This window comes from Balaenoptera acutorostrata, chromosome 20, assembly GCF_949987535.1.
Source record: "Balaenoptera acutorostrata chromosome 20, mBalAcu1.1, whole genome shotgun sequence".
Classification (NCBI taxonomy): Eukaryota; Metazoa; Chordata; class Mammalia; order Artiodactyla; family Balaenopteridae; genus Balaenoptera; species Balaenoptera acutorostrata.
This window is the reverse complement of record NC_080083.1, coordinates 26,087,542-26,107,692: the sequence shown is the minus strand read 5'-3', so window position 1 is coordinate 26,107,692 and position 20,151 is coordinate 26,087,542. Positions and strand designations below refer to the sequence as shown.

The following is a 20,151-nucleotide window of genomic DNA, read 5'->3' as shown; positions in this document are numbered from 1 at the left end:
TCCAATGTACAGATGTACCATAATTTACTTAATAAGTCATTGGGATATTTGTCAAAAATACAGATTCTCAGACCACACAACAGACTGAATCATAACCTGCAAGCGTGGAGCCCAGGAATGTGTACTTTTTACAAGTTCCCCAGCTGATGCCAATGAGGCTGGCCTGTACCCAGGCATCTGGGAACCACTAGGATATCTCATTGTGAGCTCTCCCTTATTGCTGGGTCTGATAAGTAGTCCAGCACACTGCACTATGGGAAATGTAATATCCTCCTTGCTTTAAAAATAAATTTGTATAATGTTTTACAGCCTTCTAATCATTCTTCCCATAAATAGTAAGAGAGCTGGGTAGGGAGAGAGAAGATATTATCTGTCATTTCTTGTGAATGCTAAGGAAGAAAGAAATAATGTTTTTTATACCCAATTAACCCTTACAAGGGAATCCAGGTCCAAGTGATATCAAAATGTGTATTGTTTTATTAATTTATCCTAGAGGTTGAAAACTGGAGGCCCACAGATTGATTTGGCAACCCAGAGGCATGTTTTATTTGGTCCACATAGTGTTTTAAAAAAGAACTTAAAGTAATGGACAATATTTAACACTTTGGGGATTTCACAATACAAACTGGGATTTCCAGCCTCTTGGAAATTTGGAAGATATGGCCTCCATGGCTTCCTTTTCTGCCCAGCTGCAACAGATGCTCCTTAGACAGAGCCTGTACCCACTGACCCCACTTAGTCCTTCAGGCATCTGACTCTGTGACCTCAATAAGCCCAGGCCATCACAGCAGTTCCATTGAGCACTTAGGAATACAACTTGCCCCCAGAAATTTCCCTTCCCTTGATGGAAAATATTTTTAAAGCACATGAAAGCATTCCTACCACAAAATAAGAAGCTACAGGGTCTGCCTTCTTCCTCTTGATATTGTCCTTTCCCACCTCCCCCTGGCATCATGGGGATTTCTAAAAAGGGAACTTCTGAGTTCTTCAGATGCTGGGCTCCTGGTCTCAAACCCTATCATTACCACAATGCACCATTATGGACCAGCCATTTAAACTTTCTGGGTATCAGCCCCCTAATCTGGAATATTAAGGGTTTGAACGATTTGTTATTTAAAGAACCTAGCTCTAAACTTCCACAAAACAGATGCAAATGCAGATGACTAGAAAATGCTGCATTTTTGCTGAGGAACTGCAGCGCCAATATGGCCTCTCTACAAAGCTGTTATCTGCAAACATCAAGTGAGATAGCCCTTTATTTCTGAGTTTTGACATTAAACACTGATACAGTAGAGAAATATGCAAATATTTGCAAATATGCGAGTCCAGAAAAATTCTGGAAGGAAACAAAGCAAAATGTTCACTGTGTTATGTCTGGGTTTCGGAATTCTCACTCTGAATGGTTTTTTTCTTTATACTTCTCCAAGCTTCCAAGGTTTTTCCCACTAAGCAAACAATTTTATAACAACAACAACAAGCTTTCAACATCAATACTTAAAAAAAAAAAAAATTAAGCGGCCTCCTTATGTAAGATGGGAAAGCTATTTTATGACTTATGATTGTGCATATTCTGGCATTCCTGTGACAATCAGCTGGAATCACAGAAACGCTCGAAATCTGTTTCTGGTTCTGTCCAATGGGAACTGTAAAAATACCTGCTGTTCCCTGTTGAGGAGGTGGTTGTAAAGCTCTAGTGAGCTAGTGCCTGGGAAGGCCCTGGAGAAAGCAAAAATCCTACACAAAGAGAAATGTTCACTTGCTGTTGATTCGTTACACTGTGTTGCTGTTCCATATTAAAATTTGGACTCAGATTCTTTTAAACCACAACTACAAAAGTCATCCTGACAAAGTGGTGCCAAATATATTAATTGGTGAAGAACTTGGTTGTGGGATATGTTAAAGTACTTAAGCAAATCATACCAACTATAATGCGCGGTGGGAATACATAAACAGTACTTGTTAATGACTAAATGAGTAGAAAGGTTCACTTATTTCATAGGGCCTAATAAAACTGCTTAGGAAACTCTCTATTTACAGTTAAAAGCATGTTTCTGGGAATCTCCTGGTGGTCCAATGGTTAGGCCTCTGTGCTTCCACTGCTGAGGTCCCAAGTTCTATCCCTGGTTGGGGAACTAAGGCACTGCAAGTCACGCGACCAAAACGGTGAAATAAACAAAAGCATGCTTCAACGTTAGGTATACAAATGTATTTCATTGATATAAATTAGTGAAGGTTCTTTTAATATCTTATCAAATTAGTTTCCAAATACCTCAACTTATTTTAAGAGCATATTTTCTAGATAGTGATGTTACTATTACTTACTGGTTTGGATCCGATCCATAATCCACCAGGACATTAACTAATTTCGTAAGGCCTAACAATGCCGCAATGAAAAGCGCTGTCTGGCCCAGAGAGTTAACTGCATCGACATACACTCCTGCAAAACAAACACCAAAGTCAACACAAATACAAAAAAAAATTAAAATTTGTTTTTACAGTACTTTCAATGTATTAATAATGCAACTTTTTTTTTTTTTTAAGAAAAGGAATGAAAACCTTCAGAAGTCAAAATAACAGAAAAGGTCACAAATCAAAAATAAACCACAGGGCTTCCCTGGTGGCGCAGTAGTTGAGAGTCTGCCTGCCAATGCAGGGGACACGGGTTCGCGCCCTGGTCTGGGAGAATCCCACATGCCGCGGAGCGGGCCCGTGAGCCACAATTACTGAGCCTGCGCGTCTAGAGCCTGTGCTCCGCAACGAAAGAGGCCGCGATAGTGAGAGGCCCGCGCACAGGGATGAAGAATGGCCCCCACTTGCCGCGACTGGAGAGAGCCCTCGCACAGAGAGAAGACCCAACACAGCCACAAATAAATAAATATTTAAAAAAAAGAAAGAAAAGAGCAACAGAAGAAACCATAGGGTAAATATTGGTAAACTGGAATATATAAAAGTGAAAATTACTTGAGTTTCAAAAATATAAAAAACAAACAAACAAAAAAACCCCACAATCTTTACCTTCAAGTGCTGTATACAGAAAAATGTTGCTAAAACATTTCACCTCACGCTGCTACGCGAAAAGGAAAAGCGAATTAAAACTGTTCTGAGTTTAAAAAAAAAAAAAAAAACTTCTGAGTTTTATAATTTCCCAGCAGATAATAACTTAACTACATCATACGCTGAATGAAGCGCAACATGAAAGACTCAACATCATACGGCACCCAGCTGCTAAAATAAAAAAAATTCAAAACTAGGCACAACAGTAAACCTCACTACATGCACTACACAATTAAAAAAAAAAAAACCAGCACAAAAAAACAAAAGGACCGAACTCTCAATTACAACCATTTCAAAAACCCGAAACTCGAACACAAAAAAAATCCTACTCCTCCCCTATGTGATGAATAATATTTGTACATACCTCCACACCTCCCAAAACTTCAACCAAAAAAAAAAAAAAAACAAGTCTACCCATGATAATTGTTCAAACCGAAACCACTCAGACTGCATTCATCTCCCTCTCACTCTCCAAAATGAAGAGAAGAACGATCATCAACGGCTAAAGGCAGCTGCAAAAGCAACACCAAGAGCCAACTTCACGCTCAGGAGAGAACACTGCGTCTCCTCCTCGTGGGTTCGGGTGCTCTACACGTTCAGAGAAACTTCTCTAGTAACAAACTATAGAAATGATCCCTGAAAGTATAGTCTTAACACAATCACTTCTGTTTTTCCGAGGTGTAGGAAATGCACACATAATTTAGTGATGGTTACTTTTTCTTACAGCGCTATTCTTTTTGAAACGTACACTGGAATATGTTGTCTGAAGAATCTTTCCAATACCGAAGCGCAACAAAGCGTTTTGAACCCTTCTGCGTTTCAGAAGACATTTCAAGTTGTCAATTTAATTAACATACAGTTTTTAAACAGCCAATCACACGCCAGTTATTTCCAACCCCGCCCCGTTTCGCGCGGCAGTTCCGCAGCATCAGGATTACGTAAAACGCTGACGACTACAACGTGCGCCGCAGCTTGAGGACTCGCCTCCTTTTAGACTGGCGTAGGAAGTGAGGAGATGTCTCACGAGAAAAACTTACAAGACAAAGTGGATGCTGAAAGCAAAGACCGAAGCCAAAAACTATGACGTTTGCAAAGCACACCATTTATGCTGTGATCAAAATAGCAAACATATAAATATTGTTTGGGATTTTTTTTCCAAACCAAGGAATAGTTATGTAGATAAAAATTGTCGTTAAATAAGCAGGATAATACATCCTGCTTAAAGCTTTAGTAGCTTCCCAACTCTTGGGCTAAAGACAGAACTTCTCTAAATAGTTTACAGGGACTTCCCTGGGGTCCAGTGGTTAAGACTCCGCTTCCACCGCAGGGGGAGCCAGTTTCATCCCTGGTCAGGGAACTAGGATCCCGCATGACACAAGGCCAAGGCCAGAAAAGAAATAGTTTACAAGGTCCAGCACAGCCTGGCTCACACGCACCTCTCCAGCCTTATTTTGCACCAAATTCCCTCCCCCTCACTTCAGCCATAATGAACCACGTACTGTCTTCCACATACTCATCGTGTTCCTTTGCACAAGCTGTTCTCTCTGCCAGGAACGTTCGAAACGGTGGATATTTCACCTAACTCTGGAATATTCAATAAACCAATACAACATGGTGCCTGGCTTGAAATAGTGGGAAGAAAGTTAAACTTCCCATAAAGCTTGAAAAAAACTGAAAAATGAGAAAACATTCAGTGGAGAAGAGGTGGGAAAACGGACACTCCTAAAGGCAGTTGGCAGTGTGAACTGTTACAATGCTTTTGGAAAGCAATGCAGCAGTATCCATTAAAAATCTGGGGGCTTCCCTGGTGGCGCAGTGGTTGAGAATCTGCCTGCCGATGCAGGGGACACGGGTTCGAGCCCTGGTCTGGGAAGATCCCACATACCGCGGAGCAACTGGGCCCGTGAGCCACAATTACTGAGCCTGCGCGTCTGGAGCCTGTGCTCCACAACAAGAGAGGCCGCGATAGTGAGAGGCCCGTGCACCGCGATGAAGAGTGGCCCCCGCTTGCCACAACTAGAGAAAGCCCTCGCACAGAAACGAAGACCCAATACAGCCATAAATAATAAATAAATTTAAAAAAAAAAAAGACCATAAAAAAAAAAAAAAAAATCTGAACCAGAAATCCTGCTTTGAATATTAAAAACCCATTATGTAAAGATTCATTACAAAGTATTTTATCAAAGCATTTTTTCTGGTGATACAAAACTGCAAAAAAAGAAATAAATCTTAATATCCACCATTAGGGGCACAGCTGAATAAATTATGGTACATACAGATAATAAAATATTAAGCAATTAATTTAAATGAATTAGATCTGTATCAATTAGAATAGAGATAGACAAGATGTACTATTGAAAGCAAAAAACTAATAAGCAGGCAGGCAACTTTAGGGAGTTCAATCAATGAGTGGTATTAGCTAAAATGATGGATTTAAAGTATCTAACAGAGTTTAGCAAGTAACAACTACTCTATAAATATTAAAAATTAAAGTCCCAACATTCTTGTAACCACTAATAGGATTTAAGCTTAAAAAATAATCTATTTTGTGCAAGTAATACAGGTGCTTTCAGGAATGCAAAATTCAGTGGCACCCCATGTCCTGCTATGTATAGTACTGTAATCACAAGTGGGGTCCGGCTGCTCGCCGCTCAAAAGCCAATAAAGATGCAAGCTTGGTGGACAGGAAAGTTTGCTTTATTTTGATGCAGGCAAGGGGGTGGGGGTTGGGGGGGTGGACTCCTGTCCAAAGGCCGACTCTCCCCACCCCAACCAGTGGACAAGAGCTTTTATAGACCGAGGGAGAGGACTACATGCAGAACCAGCACGGTCAGCTCTGAGAGTCATCTTGAAATTGGTCATGCAGTGGTCTAACCAGCGCCATCGTGATTGTTTTGGGTACAGTTAATCTTCAGTTCCAGGGTTGGTTTGTTTCCATTTCTTTGCAGCAAATTCTCAGAATTGTGGCAGCTTATGTCATGACTACAGCCTGGTCATCATGTAGTTAACTTCTTCCACCTGGTTGGGGTTTCAGTATCTATAAGACAGTGCACGGGATGTGGCTCAGAATATTATCTATAACCCTCGAGAAGGAACTAAAGGTCCTTCACTTTGATTACTGACTAAACTATTATTGTTTTGTCCTGTTTGACTGCTTTTCTTTGCTTCTGTATTTTATCACTTCTCTCATTAAACTTATTCTTTGGGGCTTCCCTGGTGGCGCAGTGGTTGAGAATCTGCCTGCCAATGCAGGGGACACGGGTTCGAGCCCTGGTCTGGGAGGATCCCACATGCCGCGGAGCAACTGGGCCCGTGAGCCACAATTACTGAGCCTGCGCGTCTGGAGCCTGTGCTCTGCAACAAGAGAGGCCACGATAATAAGAAGCCCGCGCACCGCGATGAAGAGCGGCCCCCACTTGCCGCAACTAGAGAAAGCCCTTGCACAGAAACGAGGACCCAACACAGCCATAAATAAATAAATAAATAAATAAATAAAAACCCAAAGTTTAAAAAAAAAACTTATTCTTTGGCTAAAGTTTTTCCACAGACAAAAGGCAGGCTGAGGACATCGGGGGCAAGGTCTATAGCGTCCTGCTCCGTTTCAGTAGAAGCTCTTTAACCAGGGATTTATGGCATCCTATAGTCTGGTTCCAAGCTGCCTTTGTCTTTACTTCCTAAAACATCTCGTACATACCCTATCCTTCAGACACAACACACACACACACACACACACACACACACACACACACACACACACTAAACTACTTGCCATTTGTAGGCTCCTTTGTTCTTTTGCTCCTGTATAAATTCCCTCTGCTCCATATTTGTTGAATAAACAACCAAATAAATAATTATACAGATAAACTTACAGTATCAAATTATCATCTATTTTCTTTAAGCATTAAAACCAAACCAAAACAACAACAACAACAAACAGCACAGAGGCCTCTGAATATCTGCCGATATTGCACAGGTTGATTTCTCATGATTTTGTTGTCTTTTCATGTTTCTTGAAATAAATATGTGAATTTCAAAAAAATGAGAAAAGCAAGTTGCAGAATGTGTTTAGTATGATACCACTTTCATAAAGGCAGGTTAACAACTTTAGAATATATGTATATCTTTTTTTTTTTTTTTTTTTTTTTTTATTTATTTTTGGCTGTGTTGGGTCTTCAGTTCGTGCGAGGGCTTTCTCTGGTTACGGCAAGTGGGGGCCACTCTTCATCGCGGTACGGGGACCGCTCTTCATCGCGGTGCGCGGGCCTTTCACTATCGCGGCCCCTCCCGTTGCGGGGCACAGGCTCCAGACGCGCAGGCTCAGCAGCTGTGGCTCACGGGCCTAGCCGCTCCGCGGCATGTGGGATCTTCCCAGACCAGGGCTCGAACCCGCGTCCCCTGCATTAGCAGGCAGACTCTCAACCACTGCGCCACCAGGGAAGCCCTAGAATATATGTATATCTTTGATTCCATTGGTTAAAATAACCTCTTTTATTTCTTCATTTACTTTTTAGTTTTGGCTGCGTTGGGTCTTCGTTGCTGCTCGCGGGCTTTCTCTAGTTGCGGTGAGCGGGGGCTACTCTTCGTTGCGGTGCGTGGGCTTCTAATTGCAGTGGCTTCTCTTGTTGCAGAGCACGGGCTCTAGGTGTGTGGGCTTCAGTAGGTGTGGTACATGGGTTCAGCAGTTGTGGTTCGCGGGCTCTAGAGCACAGGCTCAGTAGTTGTGGCGCACGGGCTTAGTTGCTCTGCGGCATGTGGGATCTTTCTGGACCAGGGCTCAAACCCGTGTCCCCTGCATTGGCAGGTGGATTCTTAACCACTGTGTCACCAGGGAAGCCCCTGTTTATCTTTCCTTCTTCTTTTTTTGGCCGCGCTGCACGGCTTGCAGGATGTTAGTTCCCCCACCAGGGATCAAAACCAGGCCCTCGGCAGTGAAAGCATGGAGTCCTAACCACTGGACAACCAGGGAATTCCCTGAATATATGCTGTTTAATAAGGTCAGTTTTCAAAGGCATTACCACCTCCAACAGGAAATTAAGCCTGCTTTTACTTAAAGAGAACTATATCACATAATATTCAGTAGAATTAAGAGATTTTGTTGATTTTTCTAGCCCACGGTTCAATGACAAGCGTTATATATTAAGAGACCCAGCATAAAACCAGAGTAGATTCCTAAAGTAGATGTCAGGAAAAATATCTGATTTATTAGCCTGGAAAAATTTAAAAGGGAATCTCAAAAATCAAAAGAAAAATGTATAGATGAAGAAAATGAAAAACAAATCAGCGTACTAGACTGACAAGGCGAATTTTATTTTATTTATTTATTTATTTTTTAAATGTAATACTGTTTATTTAACTTCAAAAACATTTCAGCATTCTAAACATACAAAAAAAATAACAGAACATTGCAGATCGTGTTTAGTACAGAAGGTTCTTGAACTTTCATCAATGCAGTGGCTCTTGGCTTTGCTGACAATGAAGAGTTCTATGGTTTGTTTAAAAAACAAACAGTTTAAAACTACCGCACTTCAACTAAAAAGGATCCAAAACACTTCTCATGCCAGCTGACCCCCCCCCCCTTTTCCACAGCTAAGAATGGCAGCGGGATGCTATGTCTCTATATACAGAAACAAGACAACCTGAAGCTAAATGGATGCCCACTGCAGTGTCCACAGGTCCAGCCCCACAGTGCACGCCCTGAGCTTCGGCCCCTCCGGAAGGCATCGCTCCTACAGCCTCCACGCCAAGCAAGGAGCGTCAAGAGTGTGTCTCGGTTGCTTTGTTCTTTTTACAAACTATAGATATGTACAGTTGAGAACTCAGGATTCCTAGTCAACGACCATAGAGTTAACACACCACCTCACAAATTAAAAAAAAAAAAGAAAATGCGAGAAACATCTTTAAATGCCTTGTCACACCAACAGCAAAGTGCACAGAGTGAGGAGAACACGAGAGCCTTTTCATTTTAAAAATGTTTGGAAATATGTACAACTTTGATACAGTTTCCGGGTGCTCCAGACACCCATGGCCGCTTCATGTAAACCACTGACAATTGCTAGAGCACTCTGAGACTACGATATGATCATGATCCAACTGGGTAATTCAACCTAATGAGGGCAACAGACACGTCTCGGGCGAGAGGTGTGTCAATCACGGCGCTCCCTACTCTAAGGTATTCACAAGGAGACAGATCAACAGTTTTTTTTTATTCATCCTCCTCCTCCTCCTCCTCCTCCTCTTCTTCGTTCTCGTCTTCTTCATCTTCCTCTTCCACCTTTTTCCGGGCAACTTTAGCAGGACCCTTGGCGCCATCAAACTTCCCTTTAGACTTATAGTCTGCGACATCCTTCTCGTATTTCTCCTTCAGCTTTGCTGCCTTGTTGATGTATGGCTGCTTCTTGCTGTCACTTAAGTTATTCCACATCTCGCCCAGCTTCTTCGCCACGTCTCCAATAGAGATGCCAGGGTTTGTAGATTTGATCTTCGGGCGGAATTCAGAACAGAACAGGAAAAATCCAGACGGTGGCCTCTTGGAGGCATTCGGGTCCTTCTTCTTCTTGCCTCCCTTAGCTGGTCCGTAATCCTTCATTTCCCGATCATAGCGCACTTTATCTGCCTTTGCCATTTCATCAAATTTAGACTTCTCTTTCCCAGACATTGTCTTCCACCTCTCAGAGCATTTCTTGGAAAATTCTGCAAAATTGACAGGGACCTCAGGGTTTTTCTTCTTATGTTCCTCTCTGCACGTCTGCACAAAGAAGGCATAAGCAGACATCTTGCCCTTTGGTTTCTTGGGATCACCTTTAGCCATCTTGACTGTATTGTTCGCTAGTCTCAGGCGAATTTTAAATTGCATTTAGCTAAACAAGCATCATAAAAGAAAAAATCATAGCACTGAGGGGGGAAAAGAACAAACCATCTTAAAACAATTAAGGATATATCACAATTACGTTTAAAGCTACTTTAAATCCATTTCCCTTGTAAACCTTCCTCTCCTACTGCTCACTACAAGATCTGTTTGTCAACCAACTGAGTATCAAGGACCAGACATGTATCTATTTCCCTGCAGTATATTCCAGGCCTAATTTACCCAGGAAAACTGTCAACAGCACAAAAACCCTTCATTCAAAAAGGCAGATGGAGGATACTAACTACTTTAACACCCATTGAAGGGGGGGGGGGGGGGAAAGACTCAATTGCCACAGACTGACAAAATCACCTTTAAGAATAACATGAAGAAGGCTTCCTGCTGGTGCAGTGGTTAAGAATGGGCCTGCCAATGCATGGGACACAGGTTCGAGCCCTGGCCTGCGATGATCCCACATGCCAGAGAGCAGCTAAGCCTGTGCGTCACAACTACTGAGCCTGCGCTCTAGAGCCCCTGAGCCAAAACTACTGAGCCCACGTGCTGCAACTACTGAAACCCGCGCACCCAGAGCCCATGCTCCACAACAAGAGAAGCCACTGCAATGAGAAGCCCGCGCACCTCAATGAAGAGTAGGCCCCGCTTGACACAACCAGAGAAAACCGGCACAGAGCAAAGAAGACCCAACGCAGCCAAAGATAAATTCAGAAAAAAAAAAATTATGCAAAAGTATGAAAAACTGTAGTTTTGTGGTGTTCTGGTGCTTTCGGGGAGCCGGAGGGATTCCCAAAATGTGGTAATTCTGTACATTTTTACTGAAATTTTTTTAAACTTTAGACTGTTATCACCTTTATTTTTAAACATCAGCAGGTCTGTTTACAGTATATTTTCATCTTTTGTCTTTTTTGGCCCCGCTGCGCAGCTTTCGGGATCTTAGTTCCCTGACCAGGAACCAAACCAGAGCCCTGGCGGTGAAAACACCGCGTCCTAACCACCAGGGAATTCCCGTAGACTATATTTGTGAAAAAATAACTTGCCACCAGAATACGAAAGGTTATACACCCTAACCCCTACCAACAAAGACCATCACTTCAAGATAGGCTATCCTTTTCTTTGAAAAAAAAAAAAAAAAAAAGCTACCATTTCTATAGTACTTTAATATGTTCCAGGCCATGTACTAACCCCCTAACTTGGATCACGCCATTTTAATCTTGGAAATAACCCTAAGAGATGGAGGAAACGGAAACTTATAATGTGTACCCTTGAACTCTAGAATATTCATCATCAAAAACTTTTAAAAAGCAAATACACTCAAAAGAATACCCTTAATCAACAAATGACTGGAGAAAAGAAATAGGAGATAAACACAACGGACTTCACTGACAGGGAACAAAACCACCTCCAAAAATTACAATTAAGCGATAAGGGTATCCCGTTGGAAAGGAACTCCCTCCTACAAGTCAAGAATACAACAAAGATCCTTTCGGATTCTGAACAAAAAACAGTAACCAAAGAACCGAAAAACAGCAAAGACAGCAGGAAAACTTGAACACTGGCTGAAACCACACGGTAAACCACCACAGGCTCTAACTATCTATGGACTACCGCGAGACACAGAACTAAAACTAGAAAACGAAAACCGAAAAGTACCACCCCCACTGTTCTTTCACGAGACACAACTACAAACGAAACCACTCAGACGGCGTTCTCTCCCTCTTTCTCTCACCTAAGGAGGAGAAGAACGATCATCAATGGCTAGAGACAGCTGCAAAAACAACGCCAAGAGCCAGCTTCACGCTCAGGAGAGAACACTGCGTCTCCTCCTCGTGGTTTCGGGTGCTCTACACGTTCAGAGAAACTTCTCTAGTAACAAACTATAGAAATGATCCCTGAAAGTATAGTCTTGACCTTGACTCGCAAGTCACTGCTGGGTCTGTGATAGCCGCACACTTTACACTGAGGGCGAGATCGTTTCCCCGTTTCTACTTCTACTGGAAAAAAGAGAAAGAGCCCTTCCAATACAATCTTTCAAATGCTACCACTTACCAACTCATTTTAACATTTTTAACTGGAAATGTAATTTAACAATTTTTAAAACAGCCACACTTAATTAACATAATACTGAATGACAGCCAATGACAACCTGCGTCTTTAAAGCCCAGGAGGCGTTCCCTCCACAGATCTGGTAAAACCACCTCGCCCCTGAAAAGCTAAAGAGGAAAGGGTGGGTCGTTGCCTTTGCTAGTGAGAACCTAGCTGATCCGATTGAGCAATATATATCTTAGCAGTTTCATTCAAGGCTGTCCTACAAGTTTGACTTTCAAACTCTGGTAAGAGGTCACCGTGACTGAGGCAGGGACAGGGAGACTGGGTGGCTGAGAACCAGCGCCGGAAGGCAGAACCTTTTGGTTTTTCACCACATGACTGTACTACCTGTTCACACTTTCTGAATTTTTAAAAGACAGCTGGTTGCTGCATCTGACATCATTTCTTCCCTCCACAAATACCCGAGTGCCAGCTACGACAATACTAGCTACCATTGATCGTGAGCTTGACAGGCACCGGTCATCGTTCTAACTGCTTTAATTATGAGATCAATAACAAGTATATGCCAGTTTTATGGACAGGGGAACTGAGGCACAGAAAGGCTAGGTAACTTGCCTGAGGCCTGTTAAACAGCGGAGCCGGTAGGTGTCACCTTAACCATCATCCCAGTTTTCCATGTTGTAAAATAAAGACACTCTGGGCACTGGGCCAACAGAGGCCGCTACTCACAAAAAGCTTACATTCTAGTGAGGGAGAGAGCTGACAACAAACACCCAAGAGGATCAGAGGATGAGGCATGCAGAGGATTTTAAGTGTCGCAACAGGGAGGGACTTGGGGGCTACTTTAGATTTGGGTGCTCAGGGAAGGCCTCTCTTTGGAGGCTGCATTTAAGCAGAGAAAACAACGAATGGAATGCAAAGACCCAAGGAAAGGAACAAGGTTGTGTGTTTTAGCAATTGAAGACAGCTGGAGAACACAGGGTAGGAGGGAGGGGGGAGGTGCAGGCAGGCAGGCAGGTATCTGCGGATTTTCTAGGCAAGGCCAAGGCCTGGGGAGCCTGGATTTTAAGTGTGAAGGGAAGCCGCTGGGAGGTCTGAAGCTGTGGAGACCACTTCCGAGGCCACTGCCACGGTGTCTGTAGGAGACGGCACGGTGGCTCGCATCTGGGCTCAGCAAGGAAGAAGGAGAAACGTGGGCTGTTCCGGAAGTTGAGTTGACAGGACGGGACTCACTGGGGGACTTGCTGCGGGAGGTGGGGTGGGGTGTCAGGGAAAGAGGTTTCAAAGGTTGACATGCTGGTCTGTGCCTGCAACAACTCAATGGATGGTGCTGCTACAGGGAAGACTGGGAAGAGACAGGGACTTCTCTTCTAAAGGAGGGGCTGCCTCACAATGGCGGAAGGGAGTGCTTAACTACCGTACTTGCTTTAACTGATTTAACTTTTACAGCCACCCCACGTGTTGATGCTATTAGTACTACACCTACCTCCTTTACAGAGGGACAGACTGGGGTCAAGGAACTTCCCATGAACCCACAGCCAATAAATAACAGACCAAGGAGTCAATTCCAGAGCATATACCGCTTCTCTCACAGCTCCCGATCTTTAAAGAGGACCAAGGACTAATTTAGGCTCACACTGAAAGCTTGGCCACTGCGGATCCAGAAGGAGAAAATCATGGAGGAACTACATGGTGCATGGCTACAGTGGAAGAAAGAGAAATGAACTGCGATCTGGGGATGTGCTTCCAAGACCAGGAGCTGCAACAGCAGGGAAGCGGAGCGGGCACACTCTCAGGAGGTGCCTTTTCCTCACCTGCTGCCTAGGGTGATCAGTTAACTCCTTCTTTATTCTCAACTCTCCTACCCCTCCTCACCAGCCTCCCTCAGCAATGATCTTCCCTCATACTTGGCAAACAACTGGAAGCCCATCAGTTGAAAAGCCCCCAGTGTGGTCACAGTCCATGGAGGAACCCACCTACCTCTGAACTCCCCATCTTCTCTGGCTGACTCAAAGGCTTCCTGCCTGGGGGAAGCTGCTCCCTCCCATACCTCACTTTCTCCTGTTCCACTCAGTCTTTCCAACTGCATTCAGACTTGCTCTCCCATCCTAATTAAACCCTAAATGCATCCCCCATCTTCCCCGCTTCCCCCAGCTGAATGCACACCCACCCCTATGCTCTCCATCACAGCCTGAGTTCTCCAGGGAGCTCTTTCCACCAACTGGCAAGCCTTCACATCCCTCCAGTGGTCAGTCCACCCCTACCTAGCCAGTTTCTGTTTCTGTTTCCCACACAGGACCAGTGGATACTTTTCCATCTGCACCTTGATTTCTCATCTGCTCTCCACACACTTCACTGTGTCCTGCTGGGCTTCCATCAGGCACCCTCACGCGGCTTGCCGCCTACCTCTCTGGCTGCTCCTTCTCGGTCTGCTGTGCGAGTTCTAACTCCTTTGCCATGCATCCGCTAAAGGTCAGAAATCTCTCCTAAACGTGCCCTAAACTGAACTCTACCATCACTGCTCACCCCGTTGCACTACCTGATTCAGTTCCTTCTCCATTTCCCCCGGTAACACACGGAACCACCGTCCACCCATTTGTTCAGGTCCCAAGACCCGGCAATTTTCCTTGGCAGCTCCTCTCGCCCATACCATCAGTGAACCTGATGAAATCAAATTTTATATTTCAAGGCAGGACTAGAAAAATTTAAACATAAAATTCTCTATGTGTGTGTGTGTGTGTGTTTGGGCCTCCTCCCTCCTTCCCCAAGTGCAGTGTGCATCTGCATTATACATTAATCAGAGCACCTCAAAGAGGGGAGTGCCCGCTCAACCCTAAAGATCCACTTTTTTTCTTTCTTCTCACACTAGCAATGGGACTTCTTAAAAGAATAGAGTTCTTTCTCGACTCCACAGGGGGTCATGGCGCCTTGCTGCTTACTCCGTACAAGCTCACCTGGACTACCTGTTCCTTGGTGAACTTTATGTAAAATATCAGTATGTCATTTTGAGGTACTACAATTCTTTGTCTGGAAAATGTATATGACTGTGTCTTCGACTTCTAACAGCTTTCTGAAAATCTGCTTCTCGTGTTATAATCCTCAGATTGGCTCAAATAAAACTCCCCTTTTTTTCCCTTCTTGATAGTTAATTGAATTTTCGTCAACAAATCAACCCCCCCAAGTCCTGTCAACTTTACCACTTAAATATCTTTCAGATCTGGTGTTTCTCTATCATCGCTACCATCTTCTCCCAGGTAGATGAATGCAGTAGGTGCCCAACTGGTCCTCACACTTGCCACCTCACCCCTCCCCATAAGTATCATCGCCACACAGCTTGCAGAGTGACCTTAAAGTGCACAGCTGATGTAGGCACTCTCCTTCAATAGCTGCCCACTACCCTTAGCTCTCTGTCCACCGTGCTTTGGCCAAACTCCGCCTTCTTTCATTCCTCCTCTGTGCTAAAGTCCTATAAACCCTAGTCCTCACATGTCGTACTTCCTTAGCTTGGACTGATATACAGAGAAAGAAATCACCATAGAGGCCAAGAAGGGATGTCTGCCTAGCTGTGTTGGGAGAGAGTGACTCGACTGACAGAAAGGAGAGTAGAGAAAGGGGAGGTAATTTTGTTTCAGTACCCTGGGGCTGCACCTGATGTGTGAAAAAAGCTCATGACCTGTAAATCCAATCAGAAAACAACAACGCCAAACTGCATCTGACAGATTCTTCCTCATTTCATTGAAAACAATCACAGCTTACACAATAGTTAGGTCAGGATAAAGACCACATCTACTACACAGGTTAAAAAGCGTTGTGCACCTGGAACACGTGAAAAAAAAATACAGAAAACGGCCCCCTAGCAGAAAACAGTCACCTACATTCTGCGACAGTAACATAAGAAGAAACCACTCGGATGGCGTCCTCTCCCTGTACTTACTTCTCCAGAGGAAAAGAACAGTCATCAAAGGCAAAAGGCAGTTACAGAAGCCAAGAGCTGGCTTCACACTCAGAGGAGAACCTGCCTCCTCGTGGACTTCGAGGACTCTATACCGAACCTCGTCCAGTAACAACCTATAGAAATAACTCCTAAAACATAATAATAGCTTTAACCCCACAACTCTGCTGGGTCCGTGGCAGCCACATACTTTTTACGGATGGCGACATTTTTCCACTTTCCTCTCGTTTCAGAAATATATTAAATGATTTTCTTTTCTTTCTTGCTTGCTTTCTTTTCTTCCCTTCTTCCTCTCTCTCTCTCCTTCCTCCCTCCCTCCCTTCCTTTCTTTTATTTTTGGTCTCACTGTGCAGCTTACGGAATCTTAGTTTTCTGACCAGGTACTGAACCCGGGCCCTTGGCAGTGAAAGCGCCGAGTCCTAACCACTGGACCGCCAGGGAACTCCCAGGAATATCATATAAATGATTTTCAAACTGTTGTTACTGAGCCAAACTTGGGTCTACTTGCCCACACACAGTAAAGCCAATTTACTGACACTCGGCTGTGGTGAAAGACAGTGCAGCAGTTTACTGCAGGGTGCCAAGCAAGGAGTTCGGGCCTTTTAAGCACTGGCTACCTCGACTCCTTCTTGGTTCCCCACAATAAACGCTGCACTTTCCTTCACCACAAGCCGGTGACAGTAGACTGGCTTTACTGCAGGCGGGCAAGCGGACCCAAGTTTGGTTCGGTAACAATTTTGGACTCGAGACCTTGGCGTTGCCAGCAAGAAGTCCCCATAGGGTCCTGCTCAGTTACACTGTCGTTTCGTATACAATTTTTTAAAATTCTGAACACTCTGAAGAGGTTTTGTTTGTTTGTTTGTTTTGTTTTTTCCTTTAAGGAACTAAGACTTAGGGATTTCCCTGGAGGTCCAGTGGTTAAGACTCCACGCTTCCATTGCAAGGGGAGTGGGTTTGATCCTTGGTCCAGGAACTAAGATCCCGCATGCTGCACAGCTTGGCCAAAAAAAAAAAAAAAAAAAAGGGAAAAGAGATACTAAGACTTACAGTTCTTAATTGACCTATTACAGACAGACAGACAGACAGACAATCAGAACCTATTGCCTTTCTGTTTCTAAAAACACTAACAACACTGCCGGGACGAATTTAAGACAAAGGTGTGCTCAGGTGCCTCAGATTAGTTTTCTAATCTTAAATACTACAGGCAGCATCTGTGGGTGAGATTATTTTATTTAAAACTTTTAACCTTCTAGGATCCTAAATTTCAATTTGACCCTTTCGAGAACTTCTGCTGATTACTGACGTGAGTGTGGACGTGAGGGGTGCATATTGGACTCACCTGGGTAAGTGTTTTTTTCAAAATAATGTACCCGGCCCAATCTTAAGTGTGGAACGAAGAGGTGTATTTTGAAGCACTTCTCTTCATTTAAAAAAGAAAACTATGGGGCTTCCCTGGTGGCGCAGTGGTTAAGAATCCGCCTGCCAATGCAGGCGGACCTGGGTTCAAGCCCTGGCCCGGGACGATCCCACATGCCAGAGAGCAACTAAGCCCGTGCGCCACAACTACTGAGACTGCGCTCTAGGGCCCGCGAGCCACAACTACTGAAGCCCGTGTGCCTAGAGCCTGTGCTCCGCAACAAGAGAAGCCACCGCAGTGAGAAGCCTGCGCACCGCAACGAAGAGGAGCCCCCGCTCGCCACAACCAGAGGAAGCCCTTGCTCAGCAACGAAGACCCAATGCAGCCAAAGATAAATTTAAAAAGAAAAAAAATTTTTTTTAAATAAACAAAAACTGTAGTTTTGTGGTATTCTGGTGTTTTGGGGGAGCCAGAGGGATTCCCAAAATGTGGTAATTTTGTACATTTTTACTGAAATTTTTTTAAACTTTAGATTGTTATCACCTTTATTTTTAAACATCAGCAGGTCTGTTTAGAGTTTATTTTCATCTTTTGTCTTTTTTGGCCCCGCTGCGCAGCTTTCGGGATCTTAGTTCCCTGACCAGGGACTGAACCGGAGCCCTGGCGGCGAAAACACTGAGTCCTAACCACCAGGGAATTCCCGTAGACTATATTTGTGAAAAAATCACTTGCCACCTGCATACGAAAGGTTATGCACCCCAACCCCTACCAACAAAGACCATCACTTCAAGGTGGGCTATCCTTTTCTTTGAAAAAAAAAAAAAAGCTACCATTTCTACAGTACTTTAATATGTTCCAGGCCATGTACTAACCCCCTAACTTGGATCACGCCATTTTAATCTTGGAAATAACCCTAAGATGGAGGAAATGGAAACTTACAATGTGTACCCTTAGAAGTCTAGAATATTCATCATCAAAAACTTTTAAAAAGCAAATACAGTCAAAAAAACACCCTTAATCAACAAATGATTGGAGAAAAGGGATATGAGATGAACACAATGGACTTCATTGATAGGGAGCAAAACCACCTTCGTAGGTTACAATTAAGGCATAAAGAGTTCCCGCTGGAAAGGAAGTCCCTCCTACAAATCAGAAATACAACGCAGATCCTTTCGGATAATGGAGAACAAGAAACAGCAGGGACAGGAAAAAGAACTTGAACGCTGACTGAAACTACAAGGTAACCACCAAAAGCCCTAGCTACCTACAGAGTAACCCAAGACACAGAACTGAAACAAACTAGAAAGAAAAAACCGAAAAGTACCACCCCCACTGTTCTTTCACGAGACACAACTACAAACGAAACCACTCAGACGGCGTTCTCTCCCTCTTTCTCTCCCTAAGGAGGAGAAGAACGATCATCAATGGCTAGAGACAGCTGCAAAAACAACGCCAAGAGCCAGCTTCACGCTCAGGAGAGAACACTGCGTCTCCTCCTCGTGGTTTCGGGTGCTCTACACGTTCAGAGAAACTTCTCTAGTAACAAACTATAGAAATGATCCCTGAAAGTATAGTCTTGACCTTGACTCGCAAGTCACTGCTGGGTCTGTGATAGCCGCACACTTTACACTGAGGGCGAGATCGTTTCCCCGTTTCTACTTCTACTGGAAAAAAGAGAAAGAGCCCTTCCAATACAATCTTTCAAATGCTACCACTTACCAACTCATTTTAACATTTTTAACTGGAAATGTAATTTAACAATTTTTAAAACAGCCACACTTAATTAACATAATACTGAATGACAGCCAATGACAACCTGCGTCTTTAAAGCCCAGGAGGCGTTCCCTCCACAGATCTGGTAAAACCACCTCGCCCCTGAAAAGCTAAAGAGGAAAGGGTGGGTCGTTGCCTTTGCTAGTGAGAACCTAGCTGATCCGATTGAGCAATATATATCTTAGCAGTTTCATTCAAGGCTGTCCTACAAGTTTGACTTTCAAACTCTGGTAAGAGGTCACCGTGACTGAGGCAGGGACAGGGAGACTGGGTGGCTGAGAACCAGCGCCGGAAGGCAGAACCTTTTGGTTTTTCACCACATGACTGTACTACCTGTTCACACTTTCTGAATTTTTAAAAGACAGCTGGTTGCTGCATCTGACATCATTTCTTCCCTCCACAAATACCCGAGTGCCAGCTACGACAATACTAGCTACCATTGATCGTGAGCTTGACAGGCACCGGTCATCGTTCTAACTGCTTTAATTATGAGATCAATAACAAGTATATGCCAGTTTTATGGACAGGGGAACTGAGGCACAGAAAGGCTAGGTAACTTGCCTGAGGCCTGTTAAACAGCGGAGCCGGTAGGTGTCACCTTAACCATCATCCCAGTTTTCCATGTTGTAAAATAAAGACACTCTGGGCACTGGGCCAACAGAGGCCGCTACTCACAAAAAGCTTACATTCTAGTGAGGGAGAGAGCTGACAACAAACACCCAAGAGGATCAGAGGATGAGGCATGCAGAGGATTTTAAGTGTCGCAACAGGGAGGGACTTGGGGGCTACTTTAGATTTGGGTGCTCAGGGAAGGCCTCTCTTTGGAGGCTGCATTTAAGCAGAGAAAACAACGAATGGAATGCAAAGACCCAAGGAAAGGAACAAGGTTGTGTGTTTTAGCAATTGAAGACAGCTGGAGAACACAGGGTAGGAGGGAGGGGGGAGGTGCAGGCAGGCAGGCAGGTATCTGCGGATTTTCTAGGCAAGGCCAAGGCCTGGGGAGCCTGGATTTTAAGTGTGAAGGGAAGCCGCTGGGAGGTCTGAAGCTGTGGAGACCACTTCCGAGGCCACTGCCACGGTGTCTGTAGGAGACGGCACGGTGGCTCG

The 20,151-nt window shown here is 44.1% G+C and overlaps 1 protein-coding gene, 3 non-coding genes and 1 pseudogene across 4 annotated transcripts; all 5 read right to left on the bottom strand.

Moving 5' to 3' along the window:
• Window positions 1-3,491: 3,491 nt before the first annotated feature.
• On the bottom strand, window positions 3,492-3,706 carry LOC114238852 (small nucleolar RNA U3). Its single transcript, XR_003624115.1, has one exon. It is a non-coding gene; the product is annotated as a small nucleolar RNA U3 (small nucleolar RNA).
• Window positions 3,707-8,606: 4,900 nt separating this feature from the next.
• LOC103002254 (high mobility group protein B3-like) lies at window positions 8,607-9,881 on the bottom strand. Its single transcript, XM_057536536.1, has one exon. The coding sequence runs from the start codon at window positions 9,860-9,862 to the stop codon at window positions 9,257-9,259; it is 606 nt and encodes a 201-aa protein (XP_057392519.1). The 5' UTR covers window positions 9,863-9,881; the 3' UTR covers window positions 8,607-9,256.
• A 1,725-nt stretch (window positions 9,882-11,606) lies between these two features.
• LOC114238851 (small nucleolar RNA U3) lies at window positions 11,607-11,821 on the bottom strand. The gene has a single exon (XR_003624114.2). It is a non-coding gene; the product is annotated as a small nucleolar RNA U3 (small nucleolar RNA).
• A 4,042-nt stretch (window positions 11,822-15,863) lies between these two features.
• On the bottom strand, window positions 15,864-16,061 carry LOC114238853 (small nucleolar RNA U3; annotated as a pseudogene).
• Window positions 16,062-18,635: 2,574 nt separating this feature from the next.
• Window positions 18,636-18,849, bottom strand: LOC114238850 (small nucleolar RNA U3). The gene has a single exon (XR_003624113.2). It is a non-coding gene; the product is annotated as a small nucleolar RNA U3 (small nucleolar RNA).
• Window positions 18,850-20,151: the final 1,302 nt, after the last annotated feature.

Coding starts and splice junctions, on each gene's coding strand:
- LOC103002254 (XM_057536536.1), bottom strand. CDS start 9,862: ATGGCTAAAGGTGATCCCAAGAAACCAAAGGGCAAGATGTCTGCTTAT.